At 37.9% G+C, this 24899-nt stretch overlaps 2 protein-coding genes across 5 annotated transcripts in view; one reads left to right on the top strand and one right to left on the bottom strand.

The window, feature by feature from the left end:
- Positions 1-21736, top strand: part of LOC144654557 (adenosine receptor A3-like) — a 35206-nt gene extending 13470 nt beyond the window's left edge. The window contains exons 1-3 of one of the 4 annotated variants that reach the window (XM_078514718.1): positions 10545-10793; positions 15151-15304; positions 19730-21736. In XM_078514718.1, coding sequence (XP_078370844.1) covers positions 19805-20821 — 1017 coding nt within the window. In that variant the 5' untranslated portion in view covers positions 10545-10793; positions 15151-15304; positions 19730-19804 and the 3' untranslated portion in view covers positions 20822-21736. Of the gene's footprint in view, positions 1-10544; positions 10847-14920; positions 15305-19729 lie in introns of those variants that run through there. The other 3 variants (XM_078514717.1, XR_013570931.1, XM_078514716.1) reach the window with 3 other exon arrangements.
- Positions 21737-21742: 6 nt separating this feature from the next.
- LOC144654559 (uncharacterized) lies at positions 21743-24899 on the bottom strand. The gene is made up of 3 exons (XM_078514719.1): positions 24584-24899; positions 22920-23039; positions 21743-21984 (listed from the first exon to the last, which is right to left on the bottom strand). The coding sequence occupies exons 1-3, from the start codon at positions 24812-24814 to the stop codon at positions 21838-21840; spliced, it is 498 nt and encodes a 165-aa protein (XP_078370845.1). The 5' UTR covers positions 24815-24899; the 3' UTR covers positions 21743-21837.

Below are 24899 nucleotides of genomic sequence, written 5' to 3'. Positions count from 1 at the left end.
CACAAGATCGTTGTATAGTGCCTGAGGATAAAATGCCCCATGGTCAGTTAAAATCTGGTGATCCAGACGGATGCGGTATTTATTACCATATAGCTCATTCAGCTTTTTTTCTGCTTCGACTCCTGAAGTTTTCTTATCGCCAGCATTTGAGCGAATTTTGTTAAGGTCCTCGCTCTGAATGCCCTCTGGCACCCTGTCGTCGCGCTCCTCCTGCGAAAGGAAAAAATCCTCAAATATTTTGTAGATGCCATAGCCAACCGTGTCCTGCACGACGGTGCCTTCGTACTTTACAACAAAATCGTCGACCAGAGCTCGGCTGACGTTGTCAACCAGAAAGTTGTTGGCATGGCCTCCGCTCAAGTCGATGTTGAAGCGCAGCGCCAGCGAGCCAGGCACAATGACCTCGTTTTCGTTCAGCTTGGGCACTGAAACATACAACGTTTCCTCTGGATTGGCTTCTGTGCGGTCAAAAGTGATTCGTTTTACCGCGCGCTCGGCTTTCAGTGCGCCGAGTATTTTCTCTGTGCGTCCCGGTCGAAGGTTTTCTTGAACAGCAGCCATCTCTCGATTGGTTTTATTGTTAAATTGAAAAGTTTAATTTGAAAATATATATAAATTACGTGATGGCGGAAGGTGGTGGTGAGTTTGGATACGAGGACCATGATTTGGACCGAGATCTTGACCACAACAGTGATAACGATGATGAAGAGGAACAAGAGGTCGACACAACCCGACCATTTCAGCCCGGGGAGGCATCCACACCCTACCATGGGGGTGAACAACATGAAATGCAAACGATGCAGCACGAACAGAGCGGGCTGCCAGACACATCCTACGAAGAAACACCTTTGCTTGACAGTGCGCAATCAATGAGCGAAAAAGCATGGAAGTCTCTAAAAGGGGTGTTTCCAGAAAGCTCATCAACAAATCTTGAAGCTTCTTACAGTCTAAAGGGCAGATTACAAGTAAAAATGGCCGGAGCTGGTAAAAAATTATATGACCTTTTCACCACCAAAAGGGGTACAGGTGGTAAACAACAGCTAAATCCAAGTCTTACAAAAGAAATCAGGAAAGAACTTGGACCAATGGCACAAGAACTTATTGAGAAAGAAAATGAAGAAATACGAGAAACCAATAGAAGATTAAGAGAATCTGAAATCCAAGTTCAAGAGTCCCAAAAAATCGCATCAGAAAAAGAAAAAGCCATCGAAGAAGTAGAAAAAAAAAGAATAAAAATCGAGCGAAATAACGCCATTATTGATCAACTTGGGTCAGCTGTTGAAAATAAATCAGAAGTAGAAAGACTTAAGCTATTAAATAAAAATCTTGAAGCTGATGTAAAAAACTCAGAAAAAGAAGTTGCTGCTCTTGAAAAACTGGCAAAAGATAAGGCAAAAGAACAAAAAAAAGGCGACCAACTAAGGGCAGTCCTCGCTGCCCAAGAGAGCAAAAGAAACACTTTGGAAGAAAATCTCAACAACACAAAAGGGTTGGATGATTTAAAAGAAAAAGAAGCCGAGATAAAACAACAAAACGAGGAAGACAAAAAAATTATTGAAGATGATAATGCCTCGCCATCTGAAAAACAAGCAGCGGAAGACAGAGTCGCAGAAAGAACCGAGGAGCTCGGGCGTTTACAAACGCAGATTGCAGAAAGAGAAAGGGCGCTTCCACTTCGTGAGAGGATCAAAGAGATCTTCAAAAAACATGGCGTGACATTAACAGCAATACTTCTGGCTGCTGGTGTCACGATTGGTTCTGTTATTGGAGCCATTACAAACGCGTTGAAGGCAACCGGCAAAGCGTTGGGGAAAGGCCTAAGTGATATTGGCTCAAAGGTAGCATCAGCTCTGCCTGGTCTCATTGGCTCGATTGCGAAATTTCTTTTCAAAACCGCTGGTCAAGTAATTGGATTTCTTGCAGAGCACACCTGGCTGCTTATCCTTGCTGTGGTTGCTTTTCTTGTTGAAAAATACATCAAAAAGAGACGTTAACGCATAAGGGTGTAGAGCAAAGCTGCTGCTCCAACCGCGCCAACAGCGACAGTTGCTTTGTTTATTTCGTGTGAATCATTGGCTACGGCCTTCGTAGCTTTAGCGCTTTGCGCGTTGCTAGCTGGTGTTTCAGCAGCGCTTGCGGCGGGTGCCTGATTTTTTTTTGCTGTGACGCTCTTGTGTATAGGATTTGAAGGGTGGCTGTTTGGTGGGTTGATTTTTGATTTTCCTCCCGCCATCAGTTTAAGAGCTGCTTTTTTTGTAGCTTTATTAACCTCATCATTCACTCCTAATTTCATCCCAACAACAGCCTGCTTAAGCTGGTTATTGTAGCCAACAACGCTTTCTGTGTTTATCACCATTCGAGCGGGCATCAGCCAGGCACCTGGGCAGACTGCAAGGTTAAGCCGAACCTTAGCTTCGTCGATGGCTAGTTGGTATCTTTGGACCGACTTTGCCAGATCAGGTTGCCTTATAGCGTCTTCAACCAACACGAGGAACTCACTTTGCGCTTCCTTTGCACGGCCGCCTGTTCCAAGTATGCTACTTCGAACGTTCACCTGCGAACCGAGAATACAGTAGACAAAAGCCTCTATCGACTGGTTTACTCTCGACAAACCTGCCTGAGTAAGCCCTTCAGTGCCGTTAGGACAAAACCAGTCTGCCTGTGCATATGCAGCGTCGTCTGGCTCGATGTATTGAATCAAGTTACCTTTGCTTGCAGTTCCACCTTCATCCGAAAATTTATCGTAATCGGGGTATTTTGCTCCAGTTTTTTGTATACCATGCCCTGATATCCAGATATAAACGTTACCAAGTCCGTGGTTTGCGCCTGTTGTGAAACGGAAATCGCTTGACGGGTCGACACCGAACTCAGCGCATATTCTTTTGTAAGAAGCCACGTCGTACTTGTTGTCAAACTGGCTAAACGTTGGGTCGCCAGGCAAGGCGCTTACGCTCTGAATCCCCCCCATCTGAAACAATATTCGCCTTATCGTGAAATAAACGTGAAAAAGGTAAAAATTTCGCACAATCGGTGGCAAGCTAAGAGATGAGTGTTCTTCATCGAAAATTTCTCGGCTTACCCCACTGCCTGTTGTCGCACACCAAACAGCAAAGTTAAGTTGCTGTGGCCAATAGGCCATATTTTGGCTAGCAAGCCACCTTTTTGACTCTTTTCCTGATGTATGCTTCAGTTTTGTTTTTTGAAAAATCTCTCTTAATTTCGTTGTGAAATATTGGTCTGGTGTGACGTAGATGTTTATTTGGCTGTTAAATATTTTTTTCAAACTTGGTGCGGCTTCGTGAAATCCAACCGCGGGAATTGGCAAAGATGAGCCTTTTGCGCCGCTTGGTGACAGCTGTTGTGGAAAACCGCCTGAAATTTGATTCACCCCCAGTGCTTTTTTCATCTCTGGGCTCCAATATTTGCTGTCAGAGCCAAAAACATTTATCAAATGGCCTTGCCCTGCCTTGTAATAAATGTCTGCCGTTGCTGTGTGGTTGTACGCGAACTCAACCTGTGCAACAAATTTTGTTCGGTCAGCGTTTGGATATTTTGCAAGAAAAGGTTTCCATGCATTGTCTTTTGCCGCTTCAGAAATTGTAGTTGCTTCTGGGGTTTTCATCCACTTCATAAAACCTCTTGTTTTTGCATCCATGGTCCTCTTTTATATTAAACATTTTTTATTTTTATTTAATATAAAAATGGTTGTGCTGACTGTCACCACAAAAGAAAATCCGAACACTGTTTATTTTGACCAGCCTATTCCAAAACCAAGCTATATCCGGCTTTTAAGTTGTTCTCTTTACAACAGCTGGAATAGTTTGGAAAAGGATGGAATAGTTTTTTATAAACAAGTGAACAAGGAAGAGAAGGCGCGTTATATACGGCAAGGAAACTTCTCACTCGATGACATTGGGAGTATTTTTGAAAAAGGATTTCCAGAGAAAAACATGTTTTCTGTAACAAAAGGCATTGCAGGTCGTTCATTGATAATAAAAGCAAAAGAGCCCAATTTCAAAGCTTTTGGACTGAATGAAAGTCTTATTAAGTTCTTTAATTTGCCTGGGTTTGAGAATTACGCAAGTATTGAAAAGGAATTTTTTGAAACAATTGAGGTAAATAATGTTTCAAATCCTAAAAATTACTTCATCAACTGTGACCTTATCGACAAGCAACAAAGCTTGCTAAATGGTAAGCCATCAAGCCTTTTAGCGTTTTTTGGCATACGTGGAAAACCGTATGAAAAAGTTTATTACCAAAATACACATTTTAACGTCTTGCGCGACGTTTCTGCTGAAGAAAATGTATCATCTCTGACTCTTTCGATTAGAGATGAGAATGGAAAGCCATTCGATTTTAACGGCACAAATCTTACATATGAGTTGGAATTGAATTAAATTAAATACAAAAATAACTTTTATGTATACGAGACCATGTCATCTGCTAATGTTCTCCCGAGTGCCCCTGCTTATGGTGATCGCGAAGAAACACAACTTTATCCAAGCCTCCCAACAAATGCCGAGAATTTTCGGCTGACTGAAATAAGTAAAATTGAAAAAGAAATATCCGCTGAAGCTGAGCATTACAGGCTTGTGTTAAAAAAATATAAAAAAGTCCGGAAAGTTATTCACTATTCCGTGGTCTGTCTTGGCGCCGTGACGGCAGCTCTGTCTTCTGGAGCTGTTGCCACTTCACTTACTGGTGTTGGAATTGTTATCGGCGTTCCTGTTGCAGCAGTAGCAGGTATATCTGGCGCAGCTTCCACTGGCCTGTCAGTTATCAACAAAAAGCTTGAACGTAAAGTTAATAAGCACTCAAGAATCCTCGCTCTGGCTGTTGCAAAACATGACTCGATAAACAGCTCTGTCTCACAAGCTCTGAATGATAATCTTGTTTCTGACAAAGAGTTTCAACTGATCACACGAGAAATGCAAAAATATCGCCAACTTAAAGATACTTTACGCTCAAACTTTGCAAAAAAACAAACAAATTCACTCCAGCCAGACATCGGAAAAATTCGGGAAGAAATCAAGAGAGAAGAACGCAAAAGATTGGAAAAAAAACTTCTCGAAAGTGCCACCGACATTTCGAAATAAAATTTCAGTCCAATAAAACATTTTTTCATTTTATAAAAGAATGATTGTCTGCGCTCATCTTGTCGTTTACTTTGTGATGGAAGCATTGTCGTTCGAGTTGCAAAAAAATGTTCGAGACATCACAAGAGAGGTTGTTGTTTGCCTGAACGAGGCAAAATAAAAGGTTAAAGCGTGCTTAAAGTGACTTTCAGCCGAGTCGAAAGGATTAAATCTGAGTGTGCAAAAAATACGATTAAGTTGAAGCGAACAGCGAGAAATTGCGTGACCCACAGCGGCATGCAAATTTTTTTTTTGTGTTTGCGTGCGTGGGTGACAAAGTCGGGGTATTACCCGAATGATATTTTTAGACGGTGTAATATCATGACTCATCGCCAATGACAAACACCGGCTGTGGTTTTTGTCAAATACTCTCTGTACTACTGTTTCAATCAAGAGTCTTTTCTACCAATTTTTAATCTTTTGCCAGTTGATTCTCAATTTTTTTGCTTTAGCCGTTTAAAGCTTGATTAACACATCGGCTTGTTTACAATCATGTCGCTTTAGAATATTCTGGACTTCCGGTACGTCACACACACATGCCAAACATGCCGATTCGCCATTGATTTTCAGCGTTTTTAAAAAAAATTTTTTTTCGTGAAAAAAAAAATCACAAGCGAACAGGAATGTGTGGTGCGATTTGGAATGTCCTTTCTATTGTGCGATTTGGAATGTGCTGTATAAGCAAAAATAATTTTTACGCAGGATTTATTTTTCAATTGTCTGGTTGTTAAAACAGTTCAATTTAATATGATCTATCTTATAAAATATTATTTTTTTGGCTTTTAGGTTCCAAAATTTGGTTATGGTGTTTGCTTAAAAAATACATCCCTGACGCCATTTCTATTTATCGGTTTATATTCTAAAAATGCACCCATGACGGCATTTCTATAACTGAGCTCTGTCCTCTAAAAACTCCTTAAAAAAAAAAAACAATTAGATTACGTCAAGGGGGTTTTCCGTTTCTTGACAGCAATACACCCACGCAATCAAAGTCATTGTTGTGACTTTCTGTGTTGCTGCAATAATTTATGCACTCACCGGAGCGTGCAAGTCTTGTTTAGCTTGTTAAAACGTTTGCGACAACACTGCTGTCTAATTTTTTTAATTTTTCAATCAGCTCGTCTGTTAAAAAGATTGTTATTTGTTCTTCATTTTCTTTAGTTTTTTTGTAGGTTGTAAAAGCTTTTCCACGAGATCTTTTCAAGTTTTTCTTTACAGACAAGTTAATTTCTCCAGTTCTCCCTCTTCCCATCTTCGTTTACTCAATAAGAGCATTTGTTCAATTGGAATTGTTTCTGGCACAGCAATTAAAGGTTGGTTGTAATTTAATACAATGGCGCCATACAACGATTGGTACACTGTCGGGTCCGGCGAATCTGCTTCAGGAAGTTAGGAATGTGAAAGCCACTCACATTTTCCTCCTTTTTTTTACCATTTCCACGCCTGCTTTCCCGATTTTTTTGTTAGTTTTAACCATGCTTTGCATAACGATTGCAGCTTTCTTTTTCTTAAGTTTTCTGGGATTAAACGTCTTTTTTTGCAACTAGTTTCGCGAGGGGGGTAAGAAAGGCGTCTTGCGTTCCGCGCACACATGTAAATTAGGAGTTGTGGACACAAATTGTGACAAGGAGCGAGGCGAGCCAGGGCGAGCCGAGCGAGTTGTCACGGTTTGTGCCACAACTCCTAATTTACATGTGTGTGATGGAGAAATGACCTGCAATGAATCACGCAATCAAGAACTTGCGTTTGCGTGACTGCTTCCCAAAATTGACGTGAAGAGCTTGCATGTTTGAAAGCTGAAAAGCTTTCTTATCTTGTTCTTATTCCCATTTTTTTGGTGTGGTACATTTTTAAAAATGTTTACATGTAAAAACACGTCTTAGTTTTTAACGAAATTGTTTGTTTGTTTCGGTCGGAGATCATTTGTACTGCCATTTAACTGGTTTGAGTTCATTTATTCAAGATTGCACACAAAACGTTTTCAATACCTAGGTTATTCAGTATTCGGAAGAAAAATAAAAATTTGAAAGCCTAAGCAGGAATTTGTCCAAGCATGGACAAGCAATCCACAGACTTGCGTGTTACTCAATATAAATTAAATGGTATTTTAAAAGTTTTTGCTGTACTTGTCTAATAAAGTAGTTAAACATCAACCGCCCGGTTTTAAGCATTAAGCTTTAGGCGTCTTGTATTTACATGAATCCCCTTTAAGAACCCCCACAGACCAGAGGAAAAAATACGAGTTATTCAAACATTTATGAAATGAAGAAAAACGTTTATAAATACATATAAATAAACGTAAAAGCCAGCACAAAGGAAGTGTACATAATTAACTGCCATTGAAAACTGAATTGTTTGTGTACTAAAAACACGAGTGTAATAAAATGATTTTCTTTATTTAATTAAATTTGCTATATGCCTCTTGAAGAACTGTTCTTTTTGAAAATTTAGTAAATTCCCGGAAGCGACTTACATTCAGTTTCTCCAAACAATACAGTATACTGTCAAGCAGACAACGAGATCAATTAATCGAAAGGCGATGACATGTTATGTGCCGTTTTGATCTAAAACAAAATTTTCAGAATCCCCAATGTCACTTTTTTCTGTTAACACAGTCCACCGCAGTTTTGGCTATACGTGCCACAGTCATACCAGTCTTGTACGTATCACAGTCTTGGCAATGCTATTGTACTGCCAACGTGTCGTCTTCGGAGTTTTCCTGAAGATCCCGAATTATTCAGATCCAGAGGGTGGTACGGAAGATTACATTAGTTCCACCCCTGAGGTCTTCTCGGGTACTTATCGGTTTTTGCAAGATTCGAGAAGATACGCAAAAGGTAAAGGGAGTAAAATAATTCTTCTGCGCAGAATCATGCTGCTCTAGTGCGCTTGACATCAGTTCAATCTTCGTTACTAACAAAAGCGTTTTCAATCCATTGACTGAGTGTTCTATCTGTCCCTCCTTGCATGAGTTTCAATATATTGAAATGTTGGTTCCTTTACTGAAAGTAGTTTTGATCTATCTGTTTGTTTGTATCAGTTTGAAAATGCTTTTAATGGATAAAAGGTGTTGAACGCAAGGGTTGTCACGGACGTAGTTTTTACAGTTTTAAGTGTACAGTAAAAGTGTTTTCAATCTTTTGAAGTGTCTTCAGCATCTCTTGTGTTCGCAAATCTGCAAAGGTGTTTTTCAAAAAAGTTTTAAAACCTCATTATTATAATTTTACCATATTATTATACCCTATGGAAGTGCTTTTTAGTGCATCTGTGAAAGTGTTTTCAATCTACTCAGAGGCGGTAGAGCGTTTTGAAACGTGCGGGGGGGGGGGGGGGGGCACCGTACTCCAAGCCTAGCGCATACCCCTTCCCCACCCCTCCAGCGGGGCGCAGTTGTTCGTATTGTGTCCGGTGTGTTCGCAATAGATTTGTGACAATGCATAACTATAAGCAGTTCAGACAAATCTTACTTCATGGCGCTTTTTGGGTTGTTCTTTAGACGTCGGATGGCAGAAAATGTATGCTTTGAAGTCACTGATGCCACAGGTAATGAAAAATACAATCTTAACAGCTTGAGGACCTCTCCTAGTAGTTTTGGAGAAATGAGTTTTGTTGAAAGTCCTACATCATATTATCCCTCCAAGGACGATCCTGATAAAACGATTTGTGTCTTGACAAACCAATTTTATGCTGCGCTGGGATTACTTTCGGCACTGAAATGTGTGTGTGTGTGTGGGGGGGGGGAGGTTGAGCCCCCAAATTTTTGTTTGGGGGGGGGTGGCTGCGCTTCACCAATGCCACTAAATTACTTTCATTCAGTGAAAGTGTTTCGATTCGAACTAGGGATTTATTTTCGATCTAAAAAGTGCTTTCAGTCTACGGAGGCGTTTTCAGATAAGTGTTTTTACTCTCTTCAGTGACGCTTTTAAAAGTGGTGGGAATTCCGTGTGGGAGTGAATGTTCTCGCCAGAGGAACTATATATATACACTGTATTACACGTGTGTGGTGTATTAAAAAATACTTAACAAAGTAAACGTTACCTGCAGGAAACACAGCTGACAAAATGAAAAGTAATTAAAAAGACATAAAAAATGTTATTTCCTTGAACTAACAGCTGGAAAATCGTCCACGCGATCTTGTTTGTGATGGTAAAAATGGTGCATCTTAGGTTGTCAAAAAAGCTACAGCTAACATAACACTTGATCAAAGAGAACCACATTAAAGTGTATGTTCTACATTTATGCATCAGGAGAGAGCCGAGAGCTCGCTGGACGACCGTCCGTGATTCTAATGCAAGGTGCGGAAATTTGCCCCACGTATCTGTTTTTAGATTCAGGTTACAAGCTGTTTTCCGCTTATATAAGCTAAGGGTATACTGAAATCGTCTTTCCCTTTGTACTTACATGACTTCAGTTTCTATTGCACTTAGCTACTAGGAGTATCGCCTCGATGGTCCATCGCAGTGTAACCCGACAAGGCCCCACCCCCCGAGCATTTTGTCAGGCTGCCCTAACAATTTGTCCCTGATTTGAGGTCCTGAGTAGAGAGAGGCACTGTAAATAAAGGGACCTAACACCGCAAAAATTCACAGGCTTTTGGTAAACTCCTGTGAGTCCGACGAAATAACTCCATTCGGGGACTCAGGGATGTAGGGCCATGTAAGGAGGAGGGGCAGGGGGACAACTACTCAGGCTTGGTGGGGATGCTAAGGATTCCTTGAGTAGAACCCCTTCCCTCCCAGGAGAATCACGCTTCCCTTATGTCTAAAAACATTTATCTTAGCTTTTGTAAAAGGAACACAAAACAGAAGTATGTACTCAACGACAACGGATTCGTGCAGCTTTTCAAAACCTGAAAACAGCCATACATTTGTTGACAATTTTCGTGCTTTATTAAAAGATTGTCGAAATTCTCCTAAAGATCCTTGACGTCGATGGATCGCGTGCAGTTCCTTAATATGACGCCCTTTTGGCGGCGTGCGATGTTTCTGCAGCTCAGTTCCGGGTTGTTTTTCAATTGTAGTTCCCTTCTCAGACGGATTTAGATTGATTGTTTTCCTGTGTCTGGCAGGTTAATAATGAGTAAGTTTTTTTGATATCGTTGACTGACTGAAACGCTATTTAACTTTCTCAAAACCACGTACAAAAAACAATTTTATTGACAAAAGAAAAGCAAAAACAGCGACATCAAATTAAAATTAAAACGTTTTGACACAGCAAGATCAAAGATCACATTCGCGTGACCTGTTAAACACAAATGTTTCCAGCAATTATTTTTATGACAAAAGAAACGGTAAAAACAAGGATATTACAAGTAAATACACTTCCCGGAAGCAAGATCCAAAGCAAAACAATTTTCAGAAATGACGAAGTTTCGAAGTAATTAATAATTTTTCCACGCCCGCAGAGGGCGTTTAGAATGTCACAACAAATCAATTTTTTCTTATTTCTTTCATAACTCTCAGAAGACAGTTTTCCGTGTTGTAAAACATGATTAGACAAGGCATTGTTAAAGTTTAATTTAGATTGATTTAATTTTATAGTACAACTACGCATCGCGCACTATAAATACAACACGGTAATTTCGAATTCAGAGAGGTGGGAAGATCTGATCGCTAAGAATCTCAAGGCGCTCTAGCGAAGAGAAGACTGTATTTTAAGGTGATTTCGCCATAACGCTGCCATAACGACTTTGCCTTTCAACATTTGACTCGGTAAGCCAAGAAACAAGGCATATTTTAGTGTAGTTTAATTTTTGAGTTCTCTTTCACCAGGAAGTCTCATTTTTTGTACAAACTTTGCTGAGTTGCGAATTGTTTTCAAAATGAAGTTCGAACACAGACCCGTAGAGATCTTTGCAAAGCCAGGAGATTTACTGCAAGGACATGAGTAAAAGCGAATATGTGCTTTCAAAGATCATAAGACAATAAGACACCAAACTAAAAGAAAAATAAACTAAAAGAAAAATAACATGCAGGAAGTTAAGTTAGATTGTAAGAGAGCTTTAACGGAAGACATACGCCACAAAAGGAAGAACAGTTTGCTATAAAAAAATGCGACAGTATCGGGAACACGGAAGATCTTGTCAAAACCGGAGGTTCATCAACAGATCCCCAGGGAACCTGGCTTGTGTTAAGTTATATAAGCAAAAATAGACCAAAAATAGACCTGGTACGGGTTACGCAAATACGACGCCATTTTGTTTCGGACGTAAAAGAAAATACGACGCGGTTACTAAGCCCTTTGTAACTAAAGCCTAGCCCCCTAAAATAAAAATAAACATTCAATGTTATTCGTTAATTTTTAAAGCTGTAAAACTCGACATTAGGAAGGGTAAGTGATATGTCCTCTTACTAAGGATTTGTTCAAGTGTTTTAATCTCCAAATCTCCATACATCTGTTTTACTGGTTAAATTCAGTTTGTAAATTAAGGGAAAGTAAAAACCAAATTATGAAAACATTGAAACCAAAATGCGTGCCGTGTAAACGATGTTTGCAAATCCAAGGTCAGTTAGCTTTGGAAAGGAATGTTTATCCAGAGAATTGTATTCTTAAGTAGGGGAATATTTTTAAATATTTTATGTGAGTGTCATGAAAATGACAAAATATAATACCACCACAGAAACGGAAGCAGTGTTTGTTGAATGGGTTGTATTGTACAAAAAAAGATTTTTATACACAATAATGTTACAATTATTAGTTTGTTTGTTACTCTTATTTAATTTTAATTTTGTTTCTTAGGGAAAAAAGCTTTTTTCTTATACAATTATGTTACAGTTGCTAGTTGGTTTGATACTTCTATTTAATCTGTTCAATAAGCTTTTTCTTTTCGGAAGAGAGAAATGTAACTAAATGAGAGCATAAACACCAAGCATAATAACACAATAATTATTTTTCAAGTAGAACTTTGCGTGATGTTTTATCATTGTTTTAGTCGGTTATCACAAACTTGTATCCATTCCCGGGAGAATGACGCAAAGATAAGAATTCTTTAATTAACTAACAGGCTAAAAACACGAACGAGATTAAACCCAGTACGAGCGACAAGTACGTTGTTTAATAATATTTTGATCACGTATCTCGTGTTACATGACGCGCGTCACCGGGAGACATGAATGAACCATTAGGCAGTTTTTCCCAAACTACACATAAACTGAACTAAACTGTAAAGTTTCGCCTGACTTTTGGGTTTAACAATATTTTTCCTTCGCCACCTTTGGGGGCATTTCTTTCATATAGCTAAATTAAAACGAGTCTCGTGTCTTTTCATCATACCAAAATCGTGTCGTCAAATTTAAAAACATGCTGCACAAAAATAAAGTGTTATTTACAACATTAGAAGTTCTAGCCCATTTTTAAGTCAGTTTTTTAAGCTCTGTTTTGTTTAAGTTAAAATCATATCATAGAAAAAAAACACGTTTATTCAAGTTTTGTTTATAGAAACATTCAGGCAATTAATAGACAAAATGGGTAAAGCTTGTTGCATGAGAAGAAGAATTTAGATCATACTGAGAGTAATGGGTATCCTTGGCATTACTACTATCCATTATTATTTCCAAGAAAGTCAGGCTATATTTGAGGTCACTATTGCATTTCATTGGCATATCAAATACATACCAAATTTACGTTTTTCACAGTAAATTTCATCTGTTCTACACTGATGTTTCTTACCACATTTTTAAACCGGCTACAAAGCTTAACCTTTTTAAAAATCGGCATCAGACGGTTTGCGTTATTTCAAAAACACTGCACGGTTTTAATTAGATAGCGCTTCCATGAAACCCTCTCATTATTTTATGTTAAGTTTTACATAAAATTATATATGCGAGCACCTGATATGGAACCTTGTCGATATGTAATAGTAAATGTTATAATAGTGTCTACCCTAACTCATGAAAAGGAAAACATAAACAATGGAGTTTGTGGTAAACAAAACAAGTTCATCTCCCTAAAAAGTTTTGATCCCATATTTTCTTAATCAATAACGTTCAAATCGCGATAATTCCATTCAAGTATCACTCGAAATATAGCAAACATCCGCCTTATTTTTCCTTTGATAAATAGCCAAAAATGCTTTTAAGAAATTTCCTTTACGTATGTTTGCGTGAACGTCAGCGACCGTTTTGGGCGCCCAAGCACCGGTCATTAGCCCCGAAAAAATCAGTAAAATATTATTAATAATGTTCCCGTATAACTCTATTCATCAATATTCTTGGTTTTTGTTTCCCTAAAAGCTTATCTTGCTAAAATAGACGTGCCTCTTGTCTCGATCTTGTCGCGAGAGAGGAAAATAATAAAAGGAGGGGCGAGACATATGAGTGTAAAAGGGCGGGATACAGATAAGCCGATTGATGCGCCATAATTTGATAAAAGCTTTCAAGTGTCTTGTTTGTTATAACACACTTTACCATTATGAAAAGTTCACCGAGGGGTTAGTATGAGTATATGGTGATAAAATTCTCGGATATGATTGATTTATGTAAGGATCTTTTCCTCACTGAATTGAAATGACTCGCGATTTTCCATCGATGGAACGACTAGACTTTTTATACATTTTAAGTTTAAGTCCTGAGAATGACAAAGTACACGTTTTATTTTGTCCCTCCCGCTATTAACATTCATTGTATGTCGATAAAACTGTTATCACAGCAAAAGGTTTCCTCCAAAAATCTCCCTGGTGAATTACAGCTAGAGGTAGCTGCCGGCAAAAGATTTCACCTAAGCAAGTTTGACAAATGCATCATGCTTCCAACAAAAACCTGCTGGATGTTAAAAAGAAAAAATAATTTACGTACGAAAATGTCATTAAAATCTATCTAGGGAGGATGTTTACATTATCCAGAGTGACATAGTTAATTTTTTTCTTGCTATCTTGAGTTTCCGAGATGGAAGTTTTTAGGAAATTATATTCTGGTGCACTTGACATCAAACTTTGTCATTTCTGACGTGTTATTATCTAATTTCTTTTATGTACTTGTATTCATGAACATCCTAGGTTTTTTCAAGTTTTCTTAATACGTATTTCGTTAAAATTGAGCGAGCGCTTCTTGATGAAAAATATAAACACGAAGGGCGAGACAAAAGTCTAAAAGGGCGGAATAAATACCATGCAGGAAAAGATCGATGCGAAAATAATTCGATAAAAGCATGTTTGTTATGCAAAGATAAAAATAATAAAAATACAAAAATACAAAAATAAAATGATAAAAATACTCACCAACTATATTATTATCATTGGTATATAGCTATAAAATACTTCGATTGATTAACACCAAACCTTTTCTTTAGCAGGACTATTGACTTTGACCTTTTATTGAAACCTTTCGCAATATACGTGATATTTTTTTTACATTGTCAATTATTTAAATTATATATACAACTTATTGTAAATAAACAAGGTTATACGTATTTTGCATTCTTATTTTTAAGACACAGCTAGAGTCATTGTACGTCTTGTTTCGACCTTCTCTCGATTAGTATTCGTTCACGCAAAGATGGCGTCTAACTCAATATGTGTGCTTTTTATGACCAAAAATAAATTATTTGATTAAATAAAACTTTGACTGACTTCAATTGCATTGAAGCTCTTAATCTTGGCATACAGATATAGAAATATATGAGGTAAATAATTGCATTGGTTAGAAAATTGCTTTTGAAGGGGCAGCTGACATGCTAATTAGCTGTGTGTAATAACGAAAAACTTCCTAGGGCGATAGCCACCATTAGTGGCGTAATATATCCTGAATGAAAAGTAGCTGCCACAGGTTTGAGTGCATGCAGCCAAAAACACAATAGAGCACTTAAGAGAAACGCCATACAAAAGCCTCTGTTTACAAAATTAACGCCAATAGGCTTAGCGCGTGAATGATAGATAAGCTACAGCCCGGACAAGATTAAATGAAAAATTGCCGTTCTTGCCTAGGAGTAAAACGAGGAACAGAATTGAACGATAGTTTCTTTGTCAAAATGTATTAGTACAAGCAAACTGTACAATTCCTCATTTTGACTTATTCGCCAGATATTGATTGATTGAGTCAGCAAATGACGGAAGGAGACGACAAGAGGTTCTTTAAGTGTCCAAGACAAGGAGAAGCACAACAGTCTCTAGTTAGAGACATCGACGTACATCCACAACTCAAGAATTGTCAGGAAACGTTCAGGAATCAAGAACGGTAAGATCTGGGCTAGCTCCACATTGTGCAAAACTAAAAAACAAATTTTCTTGTGTAAATTGACTATTATTTAGTACATTTTCCCTTCCCCCAAAGCGACTTATTTCTTTAAAATGTACAGGCGGAGTTAAATTGCAAATTTCATTTGATAGAACGTGCAAATCAGATGCGAATTTAATTATGTTGAGCAGTAGGATTATTTCCTTATTATATTATAATTCAAAATCCCATTCGTTTTTTCTCTGAGTTAAGTCTAAATAAGTACTTTTTTAGACTTTTTACGTTTTTTTCGGTTGTTTGGTGCAATTATATAAAAAGCCGGAGTAGCACTACTCTTCGTATTCACATATGACACATTGAACCGAAGAACGTCACAAGCAAAGAACATAGAAGGGCGATCTTATATTTGCATAAAGTAGTAAAATAAAGGCTTAATAAGGAAGTTCAATTCATTTCTGAAAGGAAATAACACAAGAGATGACCTGAATTCAAGAGCCATCACTGCTGCCTTTGTTGTATTAACAATGAATGACCCCTTCTTTAACAATTGGCTCTAAAACATAGCAAAGCCGATGTTGGCTGATCGATTTCTAAAGAAAAAAACGAGAAGTTTTTCTTTTGACAATAGTGATGTTTCGCACAGGTACAGTGATCGATCGGTTTTTTTGCAAACGGATATCTTTAGAGTGCAAGGATATTAAGATTGCTGGAAGAGACATCCTCAAGGCAATGTTTATTTATGTTGATGGGAAAAACCCCAGCGAGTCTGAAGTCTGGCAGCTATATGTAGCTATAAAATACACACTTGAAACCATTCATGGCGCCAACTTTTTTATATTTCAATTACTGATATGCGTTTTTTGAGAAAAAAATATTTCATTTTAAAACAAGACGAGGCAAGCATCGTTGGAGTGGGTGAGTTCTGTCACGTTTACGTAAAAATTCTGATAAGAAACTCTACAACATATTATACCCTTTTTATAAATTCTTTTTTTTATTTCTCAATCAGTTCCTTATTATATACTGCCTTAGTTCGGGATTCAGATTGATTGCATCATCAATATGGCAAAATCTGTTTACTTGTCTGAACAACAACATTTCCATCACACTAGTAAATAATTCACTTTCAAAGTCAAACCTTGTAAAAGCTGTTAAGTCAATTGATGCCTTGGTTTCTTACTTTGAAGTGGAAATGAAAACTAGATTAGGCAACACTTCCTTGTGGTACACAGAGGCGGTTCTATCTTTAGGGTCTGTGTAATATTTAGATAAAACCCCCAATGGGCAATTGAAATGGCGACTATTCAGTTGAAAGCTATTGAGCAGTACTTTCATGCGGTGCTATTTGATTTGCTGTACAAAGTGGTTCTAACTTTTAATTCTGTGTAGGAAACCCTAGAGTGTAACCATTCAAATGAAAGCTATTGGGCGGTACCTTGATGTGTTCCTGTTTGTTTCACAAAATGTTGCGAAATTATTTTGTTTAAATTCTATCAAGTTGGGTAATCTTGGGAAGGAAGATCTAAGTTAAAAATATCAAAACCAGGTCATTTTTAGAACCCTTTTCCCGCCAACTCAAGGAACCGTGCCACATGCCTATGTGAATGGATTTAAATTTTTAAAAATGTCCCTTGTCATTTCAATTTATAGCAAAAACAAATAAGAGGAAGTGTGAAATCAATATTTTAAAAGTGCTATCTTGAAATAACAAAATTTGCAAATGTACTTCTCTCGTGAAAGTGCAAAAGATTTTGGTAAACGTAAACAGTGTAAATCAACCTTTCTGAAAAGATAAAAATTAATCCCAAAGTGCTATTGATATTGAATATCACCCCCTCAACCAAGTTGCCTTAAGATTCAGACTGTCATATAAGCTAGTCATATGTTTTAAAAATAGACCCTGATTTGTGTTAGATAAACTCGCTTTAATTTCCAATTTCTTGTGTTGTTTTGAATTCCAACTGGGTGAACTTCAGGCACAAATCTGTATCCACAAAAACCTTTTGTAATGGTTAGCTTTCAGCTAAAACATCCGTCGTCTAAGGCATATTTGTTTGAAGACTTTGAAATGAAATCGTTAAGTCTTATTTTCAAACTGATGATCGTCTAATTAAAAGAAACCTTGAATTCAATATTTTTCTATCAGTCACAGTTATCTCCCAGCAGATTATATTCAAACTCAATTGTTATTAACTTTGATTGTCCCCACGTGCGACCGACTGCGAGACACAACATTTTTATCTCAGCGCTGTCGTTGAGCGACACGTTGTAAACGTTCATTAGTTATATTTTCTTTGCTAATTATTTTATAGACTGGCGTACAGTAAAAAAGTATATTACTTGTAAATATCAACTATTCGGTGACAGGAGATGAAAAAAAAAAACACTTTGTTTCTCTTATTCCGGCTCATAAAGTTAGTAACCACAGCAACTTCTACCAGGACAAAAAAGGAAAAAACGTGATTTATTCGAACATGGAAAGCATCCAGTGCAGTATTAAAAACAATTACTCCGGTTTGCATTAGTGATTGGGAGCCCCATGAAGAAAAATGCTTTCTGGGCTTCTTTTAATCACACCTCAGAATTGGCTTGGGGTATTGATTACAAAGACTTTTTGCTTTTCATATTCATCATAAACTAATATGTTATATTATGTTAATGACGTCGAAGAAGACACTTAATTTTGACAAATAGCGGCGAAGCAATGTCATGCCAAAATGAAACCCAAGAAGTTTGTAAATCAAACCAAAGAGCCAAACACTAAATTTCCCGGATATAAAGACAGTAGACTGACAGAATACAAACTGACGATTACTGCTATTGCATATACTCGGCGGGTGAGCCCCCCACTCCTCACTATGCTCTTACCGAAAGTGCTAGCACTTTTTGGCATTCAGTTTGGCTTCGCGAGCATTTTCTTTTACATTTTATCCCAAAAAGCAATGCCAGCATTATTTTGGATTTTCAACTGATTATTTGTATAACTTTGTGTTCTTATTTGTATAATTTTGTGTTATATAGCACAATCTGACTTTATTTATGCCGTCCAAAGCCTCCCAGATGCATTTCCCCTCATTTTAGTCAAAAGAGCCGAGGAGGCCTGGGAAATAGGTTTGATAGGTCAGCGGTTGCCTTCTAGAAACCCAGTCCGTCACACTCGTTCCAAAGATGACGTTATCCACGTTGTCATCGAGGAACAATGGAAGTCAGCCAGCCAAGGCAGAAAATAAAAAATGTAACTGAAAATCTGAAAAATGTAATATTCTATGTTTAAAAAAAATTGAAAAAAGCCGGTGAGCATTTTTATGTAACCCACGAGCACTTTTTAAAAAAATAAGCATTATTTTAGCACTTTCTTGGCAAGAGACAAGCACTGCTCTAAGCATTTAATGCTTTTTTACGAGCACTATCGGTAAGAGCCTACTCCTCACGGCACGATATGCTCGGGTAAGCAAAATGATCGATTAACGGTAGGATATAACAATATGTGAACTGAATATGATTCACCGGCGAGGAATCGAAGCCCGGTCTCCTGCTTTCAAGGCAGACGTGATAACCTTTACAACACGGGTGAACCGACAGTCAAAGTGGGTGAAATATACTCTTTTTATTTCATAAGAACATATTTTATAAAAATATCGAGGCTGAAATTTGCGAAATTTTTAGATGAAACCCGAGGCTAAGGTGTTGAAAAGAACATAATTTTGTGTGTTAAAAATGTGTAAATACGATACAATTACATATTTTCATCTAAGCTGTAAAATTCTCTTCTCTAAATGACAAAACCAGCTAAAAAAGCAACGAAAGCAGTACTAGCCGTATGTTTGATGCTAATATCATTTCTGCAAGAAGTTTTTCATTGTCACTCTATGCATTCTAAAAAAGAAATGTAAATGCTATAATCTAAGAATATTCACAAGAATATTTCAGTCTAAAATCGACAGAAAAATAAGAATATTCAGCCCGGGCTGAAAAAACGATATTCTTATAAAAAGAAAAGAGTATAGGCAGACTTTTTACTAAAACATTAAAATTTAGTAAATAGTCTGTCTATTTCACCCACCATCACCGTTGGTTCACCCCTGGTGTAGTAGTTATCACGTCTGCCTTGTAAGTCACGGAGACCGGGCTTCAATCCTTCGCCGGTGAACCATATTTTCACATAGTATGTTACTCAATTTGAATTTAAATTTGATCTTTGAACTACATACGTAATAGTGACATGATGTTTATATATTCGGTTGAGTGGGGAGCGAATGACAATATGATAGAAATTAGTGTTTTTGTTAAGGTCGCTGAAATTAACAGGCCATTTAATTAACATGACTCAAATTAACACCAATTTTTGAAATTTGCGGCTATTTCATGCTGTGTTAATTTCCATACTAAGGTAACCAGATGTTGTTGTCTGTCTTTTTCTTGCAGTTCCATTATTGCTGATGAGCTTTAAATTCTAGTCTGAGCCACACAAGTAAAATCAGTAAAAACTTTCGCAGGACAATGTGTTACGGTAATACGACGTGTTTATCCGAGAACAGGACAGAATTGAACGAAAGCGCTCAAGCAGGAGAAGATGAATGGGGCGATCCATACACACCTTACTTCAGCCCTAAACACGACATCGCTGGCATTTTCATGGCCTTTATCATCGTCGTGCTCAACTCATGGGTGTTCATTCTTGTGGCCAAAAAGCGATCGCTCAGAACTCCAACTAATTTTTTCCTCATCGGCTTAGCAGCAAGCGATCTATTAACCGGCCTAATCAGCCTACCACTGAGTATCACATGCAACATTTTTCAAGAGCACGGTGTGTGCTTTGCTACAATTTACATTTGGATGTTCACGTCGTTTTTGGCCGTGTCGCATATTTTAGCCGTAACTGCCGATCGCTTCATAGCCATCATGTTCTCTCTTCGCTATCCACAGATCGTGACCAAACGTCGAAGCTACATCGCTCTCGGATTTGTGTGGCTCAGCTCGCTCCTCGTTTCCCTGCTGCAGTTATGGTGGTTGAAACCGACAAACTACGATCCCCAGGAGCTCGTCCCTGAGGAACAACGACAGAACGAAATAGCTTTCAGCATCGCGTGTTTCGTGGTGTATCTTGGGATACCTGTTGTGTTTATGGCTTTCACTTATTTGATGATTTTGCGCCAAGTACGACGACAAACTCGGCTTGAATTTCTCAATGTGCCCGCTGATTTGCAAGAGCAGCAACAATGGAGACATCGAGATGGCAAAGCAGCGTCCATATTCCTGGTTATGTTTCTTACTCACGTGGTGTGCTGGTTGCCTTTCTTCTTGTTAAGATACCAGCAAGTGTACCATGCCTTTTTTCTACCGATGTGGGCCGAATACATGTTCGGATATGTTCGGTTCGCCTCGTCGTTTCTAAACCCTTGCTTGTATGTCTTCGGCAAGCACGACTTTCGTAAAGCTTGGGAAAATCCATGCAAACAACATCAAAGAGATCGTGCGAAATCGGATTTGGTTATGATAATGAACAGTCATGTTTGAATGTATATGTTTCCTTATGGTCACTAATAGGTGGCATTAATTTACTGATTACCTGGGTGGCCGTATTTAAGGTGTAATTAAAGAGAATAGTAATTTACTGACCCTTTTGTTCAAGCCAAAACAAATAACCGTTTACTATACTTAGCTTTACAGCTTAGCTGTCATAAACAATCATAAAATGAATCTAAGACTCAGTCTGCGAATGCAGCCGTCTATCGTCTGTTACCACTTTCACGTAGCTACAGCGAACTTATAGCTAGATGAATTATCAGGATGTAAGGGTGTCTAATAAAGCTATGTTATTTAATGCGCTTTGTAGTCAGTCAGTCAGTCAGTCAGTCAGTCAGTCAGTCAATCAACCAGCCAGCCAGCCAGTCAGTCAGTCAGTCAGTCAGTCAGTCAGTCAGTCAGTCAGCCAGTCAGCCAGTCAGTTAGTGGTCAGTTGGTTAACACTTATTTAGCTCTCTTGATTAATTTTACGTGTAAGCGATAAATAGGTATGTGTCAGTCTGAAGTTATGGTTTTGAGCTGCTTTGTTCTGAAATAAGGTTATGAATTTTGATTAAAAAAGGAGAGGTTAAAAAATAGAGCACAAGATGAGTAATGAAAACTATCAGAAGGTGCTAAATTAATCTAGTTGGATCTGCACACACATGGTAAATGCTTTAAGAACAGGACGACATATTTATTCAAAATAAATATAAATCGAGGGTACATTTTGTCTTTCTTTTGCCCATAGAGTAGGGTGTGATTCGCAGGGATGGTATCGAGTAAGGTTTCATTTAGGTTAAATGTGCGTGTAATTAAAGATTGAGATCAATAGGAAACACATGCACGGGGTATTTCTATATAAAAATCCTCATTGAAGAGTCTGAATAATTGTACTTAATATAAATGAATAAAAAATAAATTAATTTCCAGTCGTTTGACACATTTCTTTATTGCTAATCAATCTATGCCTTAAAACGGGAACCGATGGCCATTATTTGCCATTGCGTTGTTGATTCTCTGTGAAGCTACAGCGCCATTCCAGATCCTTCGGCGTCTTTGACACATTTCTTGAATTCTTTCAAGCACTTTTTCCCAGGCTTTCCTTTCTTGCGATCGTCTTGACCCTGACAGCCCTTTGACATACAATCTGGCAGCTGTCGCATGCACGTTTTCTACACCAGAGAAAAATCAAAGTCTTCTGTTAGCCAGCTCGTAATAAATTGGTTTAATCCAGATTTAATACATGAATAAAAAAGGTCCATTTAACTGGTGGTGGCAATCCCTCGTAACGAGTTAGTTGTCTATATCTACTTGGACATTAACATTAAATTAAATTAAAAAAATAAATCAAATTAGTCGGCATGAGTTCGCTGGAGACTGTGCAGTCCGATTCGGGACGTGCAAACTCTTTGACAGATCGGGGATCTGAAACCAGCAGACGCCGAACCACGCTGGTATCCCATCGTTATCCATAAGCTTAAAACATTAAAAACAGTGACACGCCCATATTGCTGTCTTTCACTTTCAGGTATGCTTAAAAAAGGGCTTAAACCACGTTCACAACAACTCAGTAAAAATATAAAATAAAGCAAACTTTTTAAAAAAGTTAAATAATAATAACAGAATACTAAAAAACAAAAGCAGTAGCAGTAGCTCGGCAGAGATGTTAGCGAAGATCGTCTTGAAAGAGTTTTACGTGGTTACCTTCGGATTTGGGGCACTCACTCTTACTCAGACTTAATCAGTAGTAATAGTAAGCGAGATTGTTCTGTTATGAAACCTCGCCAAAGTGAAAATAAACGTTTCTGGTAAGGGTATGAATTACGTTCATGGCTCTGGCCAGTAAGCTTTACATACCAGCCAGCTCAACAAACATTTTTAGTCCAAGCACCATTCTCGCCGTTTTCGCTATCCATTTTATTGGGAGAGCAGTCGTTAATTTTTCAACATCTTCCTTATAACAGTTAATTTAATAAATTTGACCTTATCATTAACGCGTTACATTTAATTCAGAGCCCCCCCTTTTAAAAGATAAAATCCTGTTTCGCTGTACGCTGACCCAAATAAACAAAGGCTCTTGGGACGAGAATGGTAACAAAATACAAACCTCATCATCCTCAGGCTTGCATCTGATTGCAACCCTCAGTAAGCACATTCTCAATCCATGCTGCGGGCCACGACAACCCTTTAAGCATTTTCCAAGCTCTTTCCGTAAGTTTTTGCATTTCTGTGAAATTAAGAGAACAATAAAACATTGTGAGTGAACTCAACAAAAAATCGCCGCATAGAACACAAAAGTAAAATATTTCCGTGCAGTAAGAAAGGAACAGTACAAAATATGAACAAAAAAGACTAATTATATTTGATGAGTTCTGTTGGATTTAGTAGACAGAAATTTCTCAATTCTTTTTATTCAGACTGCTGCTGTGACCAAAACACTTTTTGACCTTAAGCTTGCCAACGTGTATCGCATGTGGTTTATCGAATGGCACGCTACAATATAACGCAATCTTAGTTGAAACAACGGGAAATCTAAAAATTAATTTAAAAAATATTAAATAAAATAAAATATTACTGTTGTGCAACTGAGCAAATCTATGAAGAAAATGTATTATTTGCATCTTTGTGACTCCATAACTACCGTATCACCTACCGTATCACATTTATTTGAATTCCAACAGATTCTCGCAATGGTAATTAATGCAATCGGGATTCTTATGTCAAAACAGTATATGCTGCAGTTGGATAACAGTCATTTAACGTTCAACTTTTCAGCTTCTTTTATTTACGTTGATTTTCTGACAAATTTCCTGAAAACCCTTATAAAATGTCATCGCTTCTGTATGCATTGCGTGCCGTTTATTAGCAATGACGTCATGACGTCTCTTATCTTTTTGTTAATCACTAAATTTTCTTTTGATTGCATTAAGAATAAACGACATAAATTCAACTTTTCAAATCTTCAACACTGTACGACAGTTTGAGTTTTTGAAACTTGCGTTGAAATATCCATAAACCTTTAAGCGAGCACAAATTTTTTTGCTTTTCAACGGTTGTCTCCCAAACCACGACAAAACAATAATCAAAAACTTAGCCTCGCAACTGAGCGACAAAACTTGGAACCGCTTCGCGTTCATTTGTTTTTTTTGTCATGTCTTCTAAATCGCACGTTCTGATCACGTGCAAGTCCAAGGTTCAGGCTGTTGTTGCCATGGGAGTTATACATGACACGTTATTTTAAAGGTTTCATTCTCTTTAGAATCGGTGTAGGTCTTAAATACGGTTGAAACATGTAACCTTGGTAACTGTCCGTTACAAGGGATTTATTACTAAATGGTTTCCTAGTGACCCTCAGATTTTCACTTCTTTTTAATTAAGCTCATCAAACACTTTAGCTAATCCAGGGCTATTCAAGCTATAATCTAGGATCAAATACCATATTTGGGATATAACAGGAACGAAACTTGCCAATCAATTCAATTGAGTGTTCTTTTGCAATTACCAAACACCTGTGTTTAAATTATTTCCACAGGCACAGCAAGAGTAAAAAATCACAAAGGCAAGATCGGCAATTCTCAATACGAAGCTAAGAAAAACCATATGCTTTTTGCAGAAATAGTGAATCCTTAATCTTGACTCGCGTTTCAAACCCACACCCTTTAACATTAGCTGCTCCTTACAGAACAAAATCGCGTCATTTACCCAAAGTTCCTTGCCGCATTGGTCTAGCGACCAAATTTGGTCTACAGGAAAGGATATAGTCAACCTTACCTTTTTGTCATCATCGTCGTCGTCGTCGTCGTCATCATCATCATCATCATCGTCGTCGTCGTCGTCATCATCATCATCATCATCATCATCATATAAGGCGTCCTCAATTTCTAGTGGCTCGTCCAGCTCTTTGATCATCTCATCTGCGTTGAAATCTTCCTCTTGCACAAAAGGAGTAGCATAAACCCAGGTTGCCAACATGGCAAATAAGAGCGCGAAAATCAGCTTCATTGTTCTGAATTTTGATTCTTTTCAAACTGAGTGCTGAGTGCAACTTCACCTCGTGCCGATTAGTTGCCAAATGGTGCAAAGATTG

The sequence above is a fragment of the Oculina patagonica genome, chromosome 5 (genome assembly GCF_052425735.1).
Source record: "Oculina patagonica isolate OP01 chromosome 5, crgOcupat, whole genome shotgun sequence".
Lineage (NCBI taxonomy): Eukaryota > Metazoa > Cnidaria > Anthozoa > Scleractinia > Oculinidae > Oculina > Oculina patagonica.
This window is presented reverse-complemented; position numbering and strand designations above follow the sequence as displayed.

Excerpts from the sequence above, each read along its gene's own strand:
- LOC144654559 (XM_078514719.1), bottom strand. The coding sequence starts at position 24,814 with ATGAAGCTGATTTTCGCGCTCTTATTTGCCATGTTGGCAACCTGGGTT. Across the intron at positions 23,040-24,583 it reads ACGACGATGATGACAAAAAG|AAATGCAAAAACTTACGGAA; the intron begins GTAAGGTTGACT and ends TTAATTTCACAG. Across the intron at positions 21,985-22,919 it reads GCAAGCCTGAGGATGATGAG|AAAACGTGCATGCGACAGCT; the intron begins GTTTGTATTTTG and ends TCTCTGGTGTAG.